General features: G+C 40.6%; 2 protein-coding genes across 2 annotated transcripts; both read right to left on the bottom strand.

Moving 5' to 3' along the window:
- Window positions 1-2,795: 2,795 nt before the first annotated feature.
- LOC104424974 (basic leucine zipper 34) lies at window positions 2,796-6,394 on the bottom strand. Its single transcript, XM_010037528.3, has 4 exons — window positions 5,196-6,394; window positions 4,773-4,863; window positions 4,510-4,636; window positions 2,796-3,984 (listed from the first exon to the last, which is right to left on the bottom strand). Exons 1-4 carry the CDS (start codon window positions 5,816-5,818, stop codon window positions 3,773-3,775), a joined length of 1,053 nt encoding a protein of 350 aa, XP_010035830.1. The 5' UTR covers window positions 5,819-6,394; the 3' UTR covers window positions 2,796-3,772.
- A 2,506-nt stretch (window positions 6,395-8,900) lies between these two features.
- On the bottom strand, window positions 8,901-11,951 carry LOC104424973 (glucosidase 2 subunit beta). Its single transcript, XM_010037527.3, has 6 exons — window positions 11,722-11,951; window positions 11,302-11,415; window positions 10,633-10,728; window positions 10,022-10,202; window positions 9,812-9,941; window positions 8,901-9,685 (listed from the first exon to the last, which is right to left on the bottom strand). The coding sequence occupies exons 1-5, from the start codon at window positions 11,918-11,920 to the stop codon at window positions 9,866-9,868; spliced, it is 666 nt and encodes a 221-aa protein (XP_010035829.2). The 5' UTR covers window positions 11,921-11,951; the 3' UTR covers window positions 8,901-9,685; window positions 9,812-9,865.
- Between the last annotated feature and the right edge of the window lie 3,624 nt (window positions 11,952-15,575).

Here is a 15,575-nt window from a genome sequence, read left to right as displayed (position 1 = left end):
AATAACATTGACTCCACTAACTTGATGGTAAACCCGTTAAAATGGGCCATAAATCTATTTCTTAACCTATATTTGATGAGCTAAATTGTTATATTAGTTAGTTATATTAAGTAAATAAGTTTAAAATGGTCAAACACAAAATAATATGAGTATTAGATGAGTTTACAACTTATCAGAACTAACCACATCTATGACTTTCTCTTGCATTACTCGATCTCACGCTCCTTCATTCGTTGCTCTTACTTCAGTTTGAGTATGAGTTTTCCTCAATTGGTTAAATATAAGACTATTTTAGCAATATGAATCGGGTACAAGTCGAGTTGGATAAGGATCACTAAATTTACATTACATGGAGACAAGGTTAATTTGGGTCCGACCATTTTTTGACCTAACACAAACCGATGCTTATTCACCCATTTGATGAGTTCACTTGACAACTATATCCCACTCTCTTCCCCACTTGTTGTATTAGTCTTCCTCATTTACCAGTTTTTGCTCCAGCAGTTGATTATATGTTGTTAAAACCTTCGTCGACTAAACTGAGTATTCTTGTCGATCAAACTATCGACTACAACATTTGGACATTTTTTTTTTGTTAGCAGGAGCAAACATCGTTTACATTGATGTTTATGCTAATCATTTATTGTAAAATTTGGCAACAATCATCTACTACACAGACTTGCACCATAATTCAATATTTACAATTTTCTGCAAAATCATGTCTGAATTAAACACTAAAATGCATATTACATCAAGTACCATATGCATCGAAAGAAAAAAAAAAGTTACAAAAGTTTGAAATAAATTCTACAACCAATCATCCTCCTCCCCCAACTCCAAGGTCAAATAATTTAGTCTTAAACATTTTGCAATTGAGTCAATTCAATCCATCCGATCAATTTTGGTCACCGGCACTAACATGGTCGATGGTTGTTCGGCCAACTCTAATGTAGCGATTTTTTATAAATTTTTTGGAATATTTATTTCTTTTTCTTTTTATTTTTCTTTTTTCTTTTCCTTTTCATTTTGTTCTTCTTCCTCCTTTGGCTTCTTTTCCATGGCTTGTTGACCATTAGGTGAGGGTCATGAAGCCCTCACCTAGCCTCGCCCGCAGCTAGCCGGCCCATGGCAGCCTTCACCTAGGCGAAAACTTCGCAGTCAAAGCCTTATCTAGTGGTTAGCAAGCCTTGACAAAGCCCCCACTATGGAGAAAAGAAGCCAAAGGAGAAAGAAGAGAAAAAATAAAAGGAAAAGTAACAATAAAAAATAAAATAAAAAAATTTAAAATTGACATGTCGACACTGGCTTGACAACCAGTGTCCCCATCTATGTTGGCCAACCAAAATTAACCGAATAGACTAAATTGACACAATTATAAAAAAATAAAAAAATAAAACTGTATTAGTAAAAAAAAAAAAAAGTTTATGCGCATTGGTATAATTGCAATAAGTTTAAAACATTTTTGGTAATTTTCTCGGAATTTGGTGCAACTTCCATCAGCTATGTTTCACCAAAGTGTCTTGGAAGATCAACACCTCCCTATCAATTATCCTCTGTTACTCTTTCGACAATTGAGCACTTCTAATGTGCAACAATCTCACTATGGTTTGTGGTAATGGGTTGTTGTTGCCAATAGTATTGTCAAACTCTTACTGGTTTCTCATTCTTGCTATCATAGTCTCCTCAAATAAAAAAATGTGTTCCATTAGGTGTGACAAAAAGTATCACCAAAAAGATGATGAAGTACCTTTTAGAACGTGGATTGATCGATGAGTAAATCAACAAAGGATGTGTAGGCTCCTTTGTTGATTTTAAATAGGAAAGTAGATTATAAGAAATTCAATTTACAAATGCTGGGAGCAATACTTGCCAGCAATATAAATTACAAGAAAGTGAGGAAAAAAGATAAATTTGCAAAAATACATTGAGTTCTCTAATTAGTTCGGGTTTTTTTTTTTTTATGAATAGTACACTTGGGGTATTTATAATCCATATAAATGATTCGAACTTAAAACTATGAAAATCTTCCTAATCCAATATGCAATTACAATTAGTAATACTATATCCACTACCTTACCAATAACATTGACTCCACTAACTTGATGGTAAACCTATCAAAATGGGTCATACACCCATTTCTTAACTCATATTTGATGAGCTAAATTGTTATAATAGTTAGTTATATTTAGTAAATAAGTTTAAAATGGTAAAATGCAAAATAATATGAATATTAGATGGGTTCACAACTTACTTAGAACTAACCCACATTTATAAGTTTCTCTTGCATTACTTGATCTCACACTCCTTCATTTGTTGCTTTTACTTCAGTTGAGTATGAGTTTTCCTTGATTAGTTAAATATAAAAATATTTTGCAATATGAATTGGGTATAAGTCGAGTTGGATAGGAATCACTAAATATACATCACATGGAAACAAGGTTAATTTGGGTAAGACCAATTTTTGACCTGACACGAACCAATGTCGATTAATCCATTTGACGAGTTTACTTGATAACTATATATCCCACTCTCTTCCCCATTTGCTGTATTAGTCTTCCTCATTTACCAATTTTTGCTCTAGCAGTTGATTATATGTCGTTAAAACCTTTCTCGACTAAATTGAGTATTCTTGTCTATCAAACTATCGACAACATTTGGACATTTTCTTTTTTTTTTTGTTGTCAACAGGAGCAAACATCGTTTACATTGATGTTTAGCCTAATCGTTTATTGTAAAATTTGGCAACAATCATCTACTGCACGGACTTGCACCAGAATTCAATATTTACAATTTTCTGCAATATCATGTCTGAATTAAACACTAAAATGCATATTACATCCCATATGCAACGAAAGAAAAAAAAAAGTTACAGAAGTCTGAAATAAATTCTACAACCATCATCATCCTTCCCCAACTCCAAGGTCAAATAAATTCCCAAAAGGCAAAATTTAAGAACAATTCCCTGACAAGCCCCACCTTTCGTACAGCCCAACACAAAATCCACCACCCTCCAACATGACTCAAAATTCAAAAGCTACAATTTAAACAAAAAAAAAAAATCAATATTAAAATGGAAGATAAAATAATTAATTAAATAAAATCACTGCATTACACAATCATCACCACCACCACACCCTACCAAATCAGATAAAGCAAGAGACAATATTTATACTTCCTTTTTTTTAATCATTTCTTTTTTACAACTCCAGAGAGCATCACCCATTCTCTTTTTCATTTTCCTCCTTCTCCTCTTCAATCACGGCTGCACGTGTTCGTCTCTGACCTCCAATCATGTCGCTTTGATTGGTCCCCACACGATGTGGACACATCACGTGAATGCACAGATCGACGTCAGATCGAAAGAGAGAGCTAGAGAGCGAGAGGTAGAGAGAGAGAGAGAGAGAGGGAGGGAGAGAGAGGGCGAGAGGAGACCAGCCCATCAATAGGCTTCCCACAACACACCCTCTTCCCCAAGCTGGCTAACACATGGGATCTCTACATAAAAATCAATAAATAACCAAAGAAAAAAGCTGGCTGACATGAACTCCAGTGTTTCTTCCATAAATACAGATATGAATATGAATACCCAATTAGATGGAAGGATATAATTTTCATGTTTCAAAAGTTCAAGGAGAAAAAAGCGTTGAACTTGGGAGGCTAATCTCTCTCTCCGTCCTTTTTTGTTTTTTTTGGGGGGGTAAAAAATTAGACTGTCGAGGGAATAATGATAATAATGTTAAGGTACAGAGCTGGGGGGACAGGAGTCAAAAAGTCAAGCGCTGAGAAGCTGCTCCTTACTGTTCTCCAGTGGAGGAGGATTATTTGGCTCGGAGGATGGAGGAGGAGGAGGAGATGCTGCGGATGCATTGTTACTGTTGCTGTTAATGTTGTTGTTGCCGTTGTTGTTTTCCATTTTGTGAAGGCTCTGCTGGTGATAAACTTGCCTCAACCTCTCTATTTCCCTCTTCAATGCTTCTTGATGTGCTGCAAAAGTAATAACAATAATGCTGACGATAGTTCAAGAAAAATGGAGAAGAAAGTTGTAAATTTAATTGGTGGGGGTGGGGGTGGTACGCAAGACAAGCAACGTGTTCGTACGCGGGAAGAGAACAAATGCATGCATGAGTACTTGTCCTATTATTAATTAGGTTTCCATTCCCACATTTAATTGAGCTGCTATTGAAATTGATTATCTCACATTAAATTCGTATGTACATACATTTGTAAATACCAAAACCCGTATGCAAAATCAGTATACTAAGCAATCAAAAGATTGTGAATACGCATTTAAGCAAGCAAGTCATGTCCAACACCTAACATGACACTTTAATTTAATATTGCATCAATAGTAATGTCGATTTTTTAAATTAGTGTTAATATACCTAGCATTATTTATATCGTTATGAGCCCACACACGTTAACTTTAGAACTTAGAATATAATTGCAAAGTCGGTGATAATTAAGCTTAATTAAAGAAAAAAGATGAAAAGGGGGGAACAATTGACTAACCATCTTTGAAAATCTTGTCTTGGGCCAAAGCTGCGATTCTTTGCTTGAGAGCACTGTTATCCACGTTCAGCAGCAAGCGCTGATGGTCCAAAAAGGCAACCCTCGGCGACAGCACCGAAACCTCGGCCTTCAATGGCGACCATGCAACGAAGAACAAAATCAATGTCACCCCCAATCGGCGCTAATTGCTCGGCCATTCCACCATCCATGGCGTAACATAATCACGTATAAAACGACAACAGTTCTTCAGTTTAAGTACGTACTTGCAACGAGTTGACGCTACGTTCGAGTTCTGATATGTATTGCAGCTTCCTCACCCTCGATCTTTGCGCAGATTGTCTGTTTGCTAAGATTCTAATTCCAACCCAAGACCCCCACCCCAGAAAAGAAAAAAAAAAAAAAGAGGAAAAAAGAATTGTCACTCAAAACCTATTTAATGAGTCAAACTCAATGGCATTATTTCGCAATGGTAAACCCTACTCTAACATGCATGTTCTGAGATATGATGGTGCTCCTGTTTGCTAGATGACATGTTTCATCGCAGTATGATGATGGATATTTATGACCAAGGCAACGGGAAAGAATCATTATCAATTATTGTCAGCTGCATTGTAATTATCCCTCGTCATTTTAATTGGTTTGAGATGAATTTAGTGAGGAATGATGCTGGAATAATTATGATTTACCTCTTGACCCTTTTGGGATCGACGATCCTATCAGCAGGATTGCCTGGGTTTGAATTGGGTGGACTGTTGTCCTGTGAGTCAGATTGGCAGGGGCTTTGCACCTCCTCAGGCTCGTTCTTTGGCTGCTGCTGCTGCTGCTGCTGCCGCTGCTTCTGATCCGCCTGCTTCTCCTCATTGATACTGTTGTGATCAGACGGCGATGACGGGTTTGACGACGACCCTGTGGGGGGGACGGCCACAGCCGACGGGGAGATCTCGTCGGTGAACATGGACATGAACTGCTCGTCGTCGAACCGGTCGAACTCATGTTGGTTGTGGCCGCTGTTGGCGCCGGACCCCGGCGCACTTGAGTTCCGGCAATGCTCAAGCAGCGGGGCCTCGAGGTAGGCGACGGAGTCGCTCGCCGACCTGCGGTGGGACCCGCGGCGCGCAGCCGAGAAGTCGAGGAACTCGTCGACCCAAGAAGGGTTGTTGTTCTGGTGCGAAGCGGCAGGGGGGGCGGCGGGCGGGTTGAGGACCGGGGGCGATTGATGAGACCCCATGAAGGAGAACTTCTGGTGGTGGAGGGAGAAGTCAGGCCAATTGGGGGTCATGTTTGGGATCTTAGGAGGCAATTGTGCCATTGCGTAATCAAAAACGCCACACGATGCCACCCAGAACCGAACGAATGCTAACCGCAAGACAACCCTACTGATCAAAACTAGCTGCAAACCCTCTCAAAAACCGAAGGACCGAAGCTGGGGAAAGGAAAGGAGAGGCCAACACACGAACCACACCACGCCACGCCAATCCCAAGAAAGGTGACGCGGGTGGCGCGTTCGATGTTCGTGTTGGATCAGGAAGGACGGTGATCGAAATTTCAGCTGACACGAGAACCAAACCAAATGATGATCCCTAAGGGAGCTCCATATAAATAACACTCAAAGGAGAGAGAGAATGTCGCTGCAGAAGAAGGAAAGCAAAGGACACCAACAAAGAGAGAACATCATCATGGTCTTCATGGGGCTCTTGGTTTCTTATTCTTATCGAATTCCCCCCCTTTTCGATCTGTGCTCGTTGATGATGTTAAATCTCTCTCAGCAACAATCCATCCCTCTCTCTCTCTCTCTCTCTCTCTCTCTCTGTGGATGTGCAGTGGGGTCACATGGGGGGGGAAGATTGGACAGCTATTGCACAGCTGGGAAGAGGGAGGTTGGGACTCAACGGTATTACTGGAAAGTCGCTCAGTAGTTTTTATTATCAAAACCCAAAGAGAGAGAGAGAGAGAGAGAGGGAATCTGCAACCCACGTGCCCTTGTGACCTCCCTCTTTACTGGTGGTGGTGGTGGCTTCTTCATATTCATCACCTTCCTCCTTATTATAGTCTCTACTATTATTATTATCATCTTCCCTACTGCTTGTTTCTCCATATCCCACAATGGAAACATTCCTCTGCAGTACCTCCAGCCCACCATATTCCCCCCCCCTACCCCTTTCTAATCTTCCGGATCTCTGGCCGTCCGATCCGATCTCCACTGCCACAATGGGGGAAGGGTTCATGTGTGCGCGAGCGAGGTCCATCATTTCGTGACCAGTTTTTTTTATATGTAATATGTTACGTTGGCTATGCATAGTGGCCGGTACTGTCCTTTGCTAGCTAGCAAGCTTCACAATTCCATGGAGCGCATGTGCAGCAGCAAGAGAGAGAGAGCACAGAGTGGCAAAACGATTAGATATAACGTGTCCCATTTTGACCCCTTTCACAGACAATCAGTGTAAAGAATCATACGCCTTATTCGGGTCGTTTTCCGGTGGACCCAATATGACAATTCGGGGCAGGAGTACTACTCAAGGTCATTGTTGAAGGCCAGATCAAAACGGGTCGAACTAGCCGCGATTATCGAGCTAAACCCGTCATGAATCCAAAACATCTGCTCATTCACTTGGTTTGCTTTATCCTGGCCACTTATGCTGCCCTCGTGCGAGTCAGATTAGGAGGCCCCCAGCCTGATGTGCCCGACAACTTAGCCTATGTCAACCCGTACACCAAAGTAGAGCGAAAGGAAAAGGATTATTTTAGAAGGTGGAGTAGTGGGATTTTGGGGGCATGAGCTGTGTGTAACATTGTGGAGAGAGAGAGAGAGGGAGAGCAATGAGAGGATCATGTCAGGCCATGTGAATTGTTTGCATGCACTAGGCTTTCTTTTTGCTTTGTCCCCAAACCATACTCACATGTAGGGTTATGCGTCCTCCCTCTTTTCCCATCTCTCTCTCTCCTCTCTTTATCTCCTTCTCAGCACCTTCCCATCACCTCATCTTAGGACTTTTGTACTTCACTCTTTTAATTAAATCGGTTCATCAGCCTTATTATTACTATTATTATAAGTTTTTATTCTTTTTTGGGAGGTAATAAGCATGATTAGGGAGGAAGAGTGCATAGTTTATTCGCCACCCCTCCTTCCATCTCAAGAAAGTGAACCAGCGAATGAAAGCATCGTGATCACCATCTTTCCCTTCCTTTTTTTTATTTTTTATTATTTTTTTTTGTCTAGTGATGCAAGTGGATTCGGGCATGTGAGGGTATTACTTATACCCCTTTTCTTTCATTTCTTTAATGCAACATTAAACAACTCTTTTCTTTTTTGTTTTAAATGAAAAAACTTGAAGTGGATATTGAAAATTTTTAAGGTTAGAGGATGATGAAGTAATCAAACCGTCTCGTGTCCAACACCCAACATTAGGAAAAACAAATTCAAAAAAAAAAAAAAAGGAAAAGAATTATCCGCTACGCACTTTTACCAAGAGAGAGGGAACAGAAAATTATGAAATAGATTAGAGCATTTCTTTTCTTTTTCTTTTTTAAAAATATTTACATAATAAAGAAACATCGCCCGTATAATTTTCCACTGCATAAGCAGTCATGCAATTAAGAGAAGCGTCCGTCGATTATGAATCGACCCTTTCGATTGAGGAATCACTGGGTGTGATTAAGCCTTCCAATTCACTCCATTTGATCGTGTAGGCTCAATGAGCATATGGTGTCTACGAGTGCTAGTTGAAGGAACATGCTTACCACCATTCTCAAAAGTCCCGAATCAGTCCAGAATAGTTTAGTGCCAAAAAACAAAAAAACAAAAACAAAAATAAAAAAGTGCATGGCATGCGCAAGCTCACGAAAATATTAATGTTTAAAGCTTTGATCGCTCCTCCAATCCCAGCGTGATATGTGGATATGGATGGACATTTTTTAATGACAGCCCATGAAGAGATTACCCACCTCGTGGGATTGGGATATGGTCCCATCTCAACTGTGATTTTATATGAGTGAAGGATTCTCGATATGAAAGATCATGCGCAACCCCCTTTTTAATTTACTTGCCACCCCTTAAGAACACTCGTTCCGTCAATTTCGACGTTAGATCAAACTCAATTTTATTTTTATTCTATGATAGACCGAACTAGCTCCAGTGCATCGTGAATCAAACGCATTGTCCGTGGAGTTAATTAGAATCCTCGGCGCTCATCCGAAACGTGGTCGGCTCAAGACGATCGTTCCATCCCAAAGCTGTGCTTGACTGAACCCTCTTCTTGCCATGTTGGAACATTTTCCTTGACTATGGTGGCATAGTCTGATAAATGATCCGCCAACTTTTTCATTTGCATGTGAAGAACAAAGTTGAATCATCGTTTTGTATCAAGCAGTGTCGCAAGAAGGGTCACAAAATGGGCACCTCTAACAGCCATTCTTTCTCTCCAACTCAAGACGAAACAGTCCGTACCACCATCAATGCATAGCTTCAAGTTTGCATTTCACATAATTTACTGAAGAACTTGACAATGAACGGTGAAGAATCTATCTTTCGATTGGTATACATGAAAACGAGCATATTTCTTTGTATACAATGTGGTATCAACAACTGCCACTCCATCTACCAAACCACAGCTCCAACTTAACCCAAGAAGTGTCTTATGGCAGAGTGTTGGTGTTGCAGAAAAAACGACCAGATGGTGACAGCAGCAAAGCAACTCTGTTCATCGTGGCCTCATACCTCAGCCACTTCTCAACCACCACATGTGTTCCAAAAAGGGATACCTTCTCTTGGGGCCAAGCTTTGGAACACCAGGATCATAACAGCAATGTCTTCATTAATGACTGAACAACTAAGCCATCCTCACATTTTAGCCTTATCACCTCGCCGGATTGTTAGAGTAAAACTAAGTATTTTCCATGTGAGTTTCCTCACCTTGTAGTCCTGTCTCCTAGAAATAATTATGCGTCAATTTCACATCATGACCACCATGTCGGGGTTCCTATATGAAACATCTAAAAATACAAAAGCCTTCTTTGCATTTGACTGTCATTGAACCAACCATCAGTCTGATGTCGTCTAGTGCAGGACCTGGTCCAACTTGCTTAACAACTCAGGTGAGGTTTGGCAATTCGGCAGTCATATAATGGGAGGCACAAATGCCACACTAGGAATCCAAATTTATATGGTCAAAGGGGAAACCTGAAAAGAAAACAGAACCTTGGAGATGAAAACGAAGTAGCAACTATCAAGTCAAACAGAAGGTGCTATGGGACAATACTATTTCCTTTGACTCATGTTATGCAACAGTAGTAAAAGAAATATTACCTCACTGGCGTTGATGATTATATAGCAAAACGTGCACGTTTTCTTCTTTGTCTGTTACGCCGACGTAAAGCTCGGAAAATCAACAGGCAAATGACAATAAGCACCTGAACTCCAATCACAATCTTCAATCCTGACAAACAACCCCTTATTCATCAGCCTGCTTCTCCATTATGCAAACAACATTCTATGCATGCGAAGAAAATGGTGTACCTTTGAGTTTTTTGGATCATTTCATCTAAGTTCGTTCCATTTTTGGGTTCTTTATTGCCAACGCCCAAAATGGTAGTCTTTGCTGCATAGTTTTCAGCTTTATACTCGACATTTCCTCCCATGATGCACGTATTGGGACATTTGAGCCTTCCATCGTACTCATCACTTCCATCACAGCAATCTATAATGGAATGACCCATGAATGATGTTCAGGGGGAAAGAGAGGACAGAAAATGTTTACTTCCATTCAGGCCAGAGACAAGGTCAAAACACACCCTAAAATATAACCTTTCCTGGAACTTCCGGATCCTGATTATGTTGTTGGAACTTTACAAGTGCTTATAAAGCCAGGTACAATTTCAAATGATCATTTGTACATTCTTTCCCAACCATTTCGAAGGCCAATGAAAAAGACAGACAGCTTGTCACTATGATATTTTCAGACGGTCATTTCCAAACTCACAATGCTAAAGGTTCAACCCAAATGCAACAGGTAATAATTTCCAGGAAGTGAACGAGCTCCTCACAAATAATTTCCAAACTGAAAGGAGATTAGGAAAGCAGCTCTAAATAGTCTAGAAAGGATGGAACTCCACAAGTAAAGTCCTTACCACAAAAATAATCATTTACTCGAGAAGAATAAATAAACTTGGGTGTACTACCCACATTTCTGCAATAAAACTTCGCTGCCGGACAAGCTGAAGTTCCTGAAAGCAGAAGAAGCGATACTGACTCAGAGAAATGTGAAGTAGCCCACATGCTGAACATGCTGAATTGATTCAGTTGACATACGAGTAATCAATCAAGTAATCAATTGCGATTTTTCCATCGAGAGTCAAGTGAAAACACTAAAAAGCAGACTACGGGCAGTAAGGAAATACACATAAACTTCTAAGAGAGTCGTATAGAGAGGATACATGTACGATGTATCCGAAAGGGAGATATGCAAGTCGACAGTTTCCATCACAATTATGGAAACCAACTCTCAGCGGAAACGAGCCAAACCTGCAGTGACAACTATTGAACTAAAATCACTGACCCATTTCCCTTATAACGCAGCGGGAGTCATTTGAATCCTAGGAGAACTCTGAGGCTAGCGTCAAGAGTATTATCCATTGATTTTGACTCAAAACCCCTTTCATCAATTAGCAATCAAAATTCAAGGTATAGTTTAGGATACTATCTACACAGCATACAATCAACTGGAACACAATCTCACGACCCCGACACTGAACCACAACACATAGACACTGTCTCTTCAATTCGAATCGAAGCCTCACCTGGCTCGTCCGTTCCGTCGATGCAGTCGCAAAAATCGTCGTTCAGATGGTCTTTCGTGAAGGATTTGGAGCCGTCCCTGCATTTGATCACCTCCGCTGCATAAAATTTCTCATCTGCAAAATCCAAATAAACAAACAAAAAAAATAGAAACTTGAAAATCAATAACGGATAAAACAAGAGATTTCACGCCATTTGAAGATCTTGCCTATTCCGCAACCTACTCAAACCTGCTCTCAATCGGAGGGAACACACAAAGCACCTAAAAGTTTCGAGCTTTCGACATTTCCGAGTACGAAAAATTCAGGCTCCAGTTACCCAGAACCCGATCTCCCCACAAGATGCAAAATTTGTCGAAACCCACAGGATCCCTACGGCACACGGACAGGTAAACGCCCAAGAAAGAGAGATAGAACTAGTACCCAGTGGGTGAACGCCGAGGAGACGCGCGTCGGGATGAAGGGAAGCGCAGGAGGAGGCCACAACGAAGCAGGCGGAGATGAGAGAGACGAGGCCGTTGGGTCGGAGATGAGTGGCTCCGACGGCGGCGGCCATTTCGATCCGAGGAGTTTCGTGTCCTCCTAAAGTCGCGAAGGTCATTCGAAGATCATCGTCTCCCATGCCGTGGAATTTTGGTTCGCTTGACCTGTGGAGTCTTAAGCGTCAAGTCAACCAAGTTGGTCCAAAATCAAATTTAAGGTAAATTTTATGTGAATTTTAAGATGATTTGATGTACCTCAGAAATTTTCATGATTCTCACGTTAAAGGGGTTCAATTTAGTTTCCACACAAAGATTGATCCATAATCTTTAGGAAAATTTTAAATAAGTGTACAAAATATCTTTATTTTTTCAAAATAGAATTATTGAAATGACTACTTAATCTTAAATAAAGGTTCAAACTCACCGGTTAGTGAAAATTTTACTATTAAACAATTAAAGTAGGGGCAATTTGGTCTATGACAATTTGGTCTTTCTATTTTCTCTTTCTCGTCTTTTTTCATCTTTTTCGATCTCTCTCCTCCTCAAACAAATCAAGGGTGGAGGCACACGATAGGTGCTAGAGTTGATTTGCCATCATGAATCGTAAAGCATAATCTCCTAATTTAGTTCATGTTGTTCAATTTTCATTCTCACTGCTCTAGAGTGCAAACACCAAAGCATACACATGTCGACGGCAGTTGGGATTTTGACGGTTGGGATGTGTCCCTTCGAATTTGATTATCCTCCAACAAGGTGAAGAAATCAAGGAATAATAATCCACCAAAAAGACAACAAATCCCTCTTCTCCTTTGTTCTTTGCAAGCCATTGTTTCCTCGGCTTTCTGGGTGGAAACAAAAGGCCTGAATGCCCAACCGGCTAAAGCCGCACCCTCAACTAGGCAAATCCAGTTTATGAAGAGCTACTTTCCTGTGTTGGGCCGATAGTTCACATATGCCCACCCAGACGCGTTCGCCGGCCTCATTGTCAGCCCGATGTGGCCCAACTTGACCACCAACAGCCCCACCATTGCCATCGCCAGCAGCTACTCCTGCAAGTTCATCAAACCTTTCAACAATATCACTAGGGACTGGTGGCGAAGGTTAGCGTGTCCTCAGCGAACCGTTCATGTGTTCCACCTTCTCTAGCATGATGGCATCTGCGCCGGCCACGCGCCACTGGCCTGGGCAAGGAAGCGGTCAGCTTGATCTAGGGCTTAGATCAATCTCCATCTGAAGAAAAAGTTGCTGGAGTTGCTGTCAAGGGCAGTGGTGGACAAAGGCGACAGCGATAGAGAGGAACTTCAAGGAGGAGGTCGCAAAAGATGGAGGACTGAAGTAGATGAAGAAATAGCAAAAGAAAAGAAAGAAAGAAAAAGAAAAAAAATTGACATGGATAAATTGCCCTTACTTTAGTTGCCGGCCTTCAAAGATTTTGCCTGCCGGTGAGTCATTATGGTAACATTTATGTTCCTCCTAATTTCGTTCTTTTATTTTTCGGAACAAAAAAGAACAGAAATTCGTTTAGTAATGCCAACTTATTTTTCTATTCCCCTGAATAGAAAAGTAGTGAGGGAATAAATTTGGAACAAAAATAAGGAAAAAAAAAACAGTAATTTCTTATTCCTGCGAACAATTTCTAGAAATAAGCTAATTTTCTTTTCTTTTTTTTTCTTTTGTTCCTCTCTTTTGCCGTGGCCACCTCCAATCACCTGGAGCCACCGCCGGCCCCCGCCTTCGCACGACCCCCAGCCGTCAATTGTCATTGCCGACCGCTGCCACACGACTATCACCCACAGCCTAGCGGCCGACAACCAACAATCGACAGTCGATGGGCTGTGGGCAACGGTCGTGTGACGGCGGTCAGCGGTCACGGTTGGCGGTGGCGGTCATGCGAAGGCGACAAGGGTGGCAGTGACGACAGTGGCGGTCGGTGATCCGTAAGCAAGAATAAAAAAAAAAATACAAAAATATAAAATCATACTAAATGCATTTCTATTCTTTTTCTATTTCAAGAATAAAAATTTTGTATGGTGACCAAACACTTTATTTTACTCATAAATTGTTTCTCGAAGTAGAAATAAAAAAGAACTATTTTTGAAAAGAAACTGTTCCCCAGCCAAAAATCGTTATTATGACCACTCTAGATTTTTATTTAAAATAATATCCATTTTAGGCTTTCTTTTGTGAAAATGAAGCCACTTCATATCTTATTTTTTTAAAAAAAATTCATGAGTTTTTACTTAAAATAGTAAAAGAACATATGTGAATGTGTCACGACCAAGAGGTTTCCGAAAATGAAGGATTGTGCTGTGACGCGAAGAACCTCCTGTGCTTTCTCAGATTCCCACCAAGTCTTCTTCTTGAAGTTTCCAAGGGCAAGCGACACCATCATTATGCATGATTCTAGAAGTTTCTAACCTTATTTATGTTGGTAGATGGTAGTTGACATTTATGTTGGTAGTTGAGGCGGTGTGATCTCGTCCGCCGGATAAACTCTAAATCAATAGATGTAATCAGAGGGCCTCGAGTATAAGAAGAGGTGCCCTTCCCTCATATGTAACCATCCAACATTTCAGTAATGAAAAAGCTCTTCTTTTTTTTCTAGAGCTCCTCTTTCTAAACTTTCTCTCTCTACGATCTGGATGTGCGAGCGAGTTGGCTTGGCTTGGGTGATCCACCGAGTCGCCGCGTGGTCATGATCCCACTCGATCGGCCCGATCTGGATGTATCTGGATGTGTGAGCGAGTTGACTTGGCTTGGGTGATCCACCTAGTCACCGTATGATCACGATCCCAATCGATCGGCCCGTGACAAATGTGTCATGGTTGTGAAGTTTTAGTGACCAAAGTATCATGCTGGATTGATAAAGATGTCCAAGTTTGTCTAGGTTTTCCTAGAGCTTCTAAAATGTTCTTGAGGACGGGCGAAACGATAATTGCGCTGAGTTCAAAAATTCTCTCAACATAAATGCGGGTAGTTTATAGGTCAAGAGATGCGATCTCGTCCATCTAATCAAAAATCGGTCAATAGTTGAAATGAGAGGGCTACTAGTATCAGAAGCGTTGCTTTCCTCTCATTACAATCATTCAAACCATTTCAATAATACAAAGTTCCATCCTCCAAAGCTTCTTTCCTACGATCAGGTGAGATATCCTTCAAGGCGACACTTTATCTTCAAGTCTTTGCCTCAATTGTCGTCGCTTCTGCTTTAGTGGCCGCTATGGATGACAATGCCTAACCCAACCCCGTATTGTGAATATGAATGGTTCTTTGTTAATTTTGGACAGGAATATGAAAGGCTTGGGATGGATTGGAAACCCTTCTTCCGCCTCTATCGTTATCCCTCTTGCTTTAGTGGCTACTGCAAATGACAACACCTAAACCCACCCTGTATTGTGAATCCGAATTGGTTATTTGTTAATTTTGGACAGGAATACAAAAGGCTTGGGATAGATTGGAAACCCAACTAAGAAGGGCATTATGGATTAGGGCCTTTACGACCCAATTTGTAACCTTATTCTGGTTCTTGAAAAGTAGGCCACTTGAAGGTTTTTACTTTGATAATCAGATGAAAGATAAAAGATAAATTTGCAAAGATTGTTGAGATTGTGATTGATTGGGGGTCTTTACAAGGAGTATGGCTATTTAAAACTCACAATCAACGATTACAAGTTTAAAAAGATAATTTTCTAATCCTATCTTCAGAAGAAATAACCTTTTAGTCCTATTTTGCAACAATAAAAAGTTACAACGACACTTATCAACAAAAATATACAATCCTGAAATAATGGCGAT

Source organism: Eucalyptus grandis, chromosome 11 (assembly GCF_016545825.1).
Source record: "Eucalyptus grandis isolate ANBG69807.140 chromosome 11, ASM1654582v1, whole genome shotgun sequence".
Classification (NCBI taxonomy): Eukaryota; Viridiplantae; Streptophyta; class Magnoliopsida; order Myrtales; family Myrtaceae; genus Eucalyptus; species Eucalyptus grandis.
The sequence above is the reverse complement of the archived record's forward strand: the minus strand, read 5'-3'. Positions and strand labels throughout refer to the sequence as shown.

Excerpts from the sequence above, each read along its gene's own strand:
- LOC104424974 (XM_010037528.3), bottom strand. The coding sequence starts at position 5,818 with ATGGCACAATTGCCTCCTAAGATCCCAAACATGACCCCCAATTGGCCT. Across the intron at positions 4,637-4,772 it reads GTAGCGTCAACTCGTTGCAA|GCCGAGGTTTCGGTGCTGTC; the intron begins GTACGTACTTAA and ends TCGCCATTGAAG. Across the intron at positions 3,985-4,509 it reads AGACAAGATTTTCAAAGATG|CACATCAAGAAGCATTGAAG; the intron begins GTTAGTCAATTG and ends TTACTTTTGCAG.
- LOC104424973 (XM_010037527.3), bottom strand. The coding sequence starts at position 11,920 with ATGGGAGACGATGATCTTCGAATGACCTTCGCGACTTTAGGAGGACAC. Across the intron at positions 10,203-10,632 it reads AGTAAATGATTATTTTTGTG|ATTGCTGTGATGGAAGTGAT; the intron begins GTAAGGACTTTA and ends ATTCCATTATAG. Across the intron at positions 9,942-10,021 it reads ATGATCCAAAAAACTCAAAG|GATTGAAGATTGTGATTGGA; the intron begins GTACACCATTTT and ends GTTGTTTGTCAG.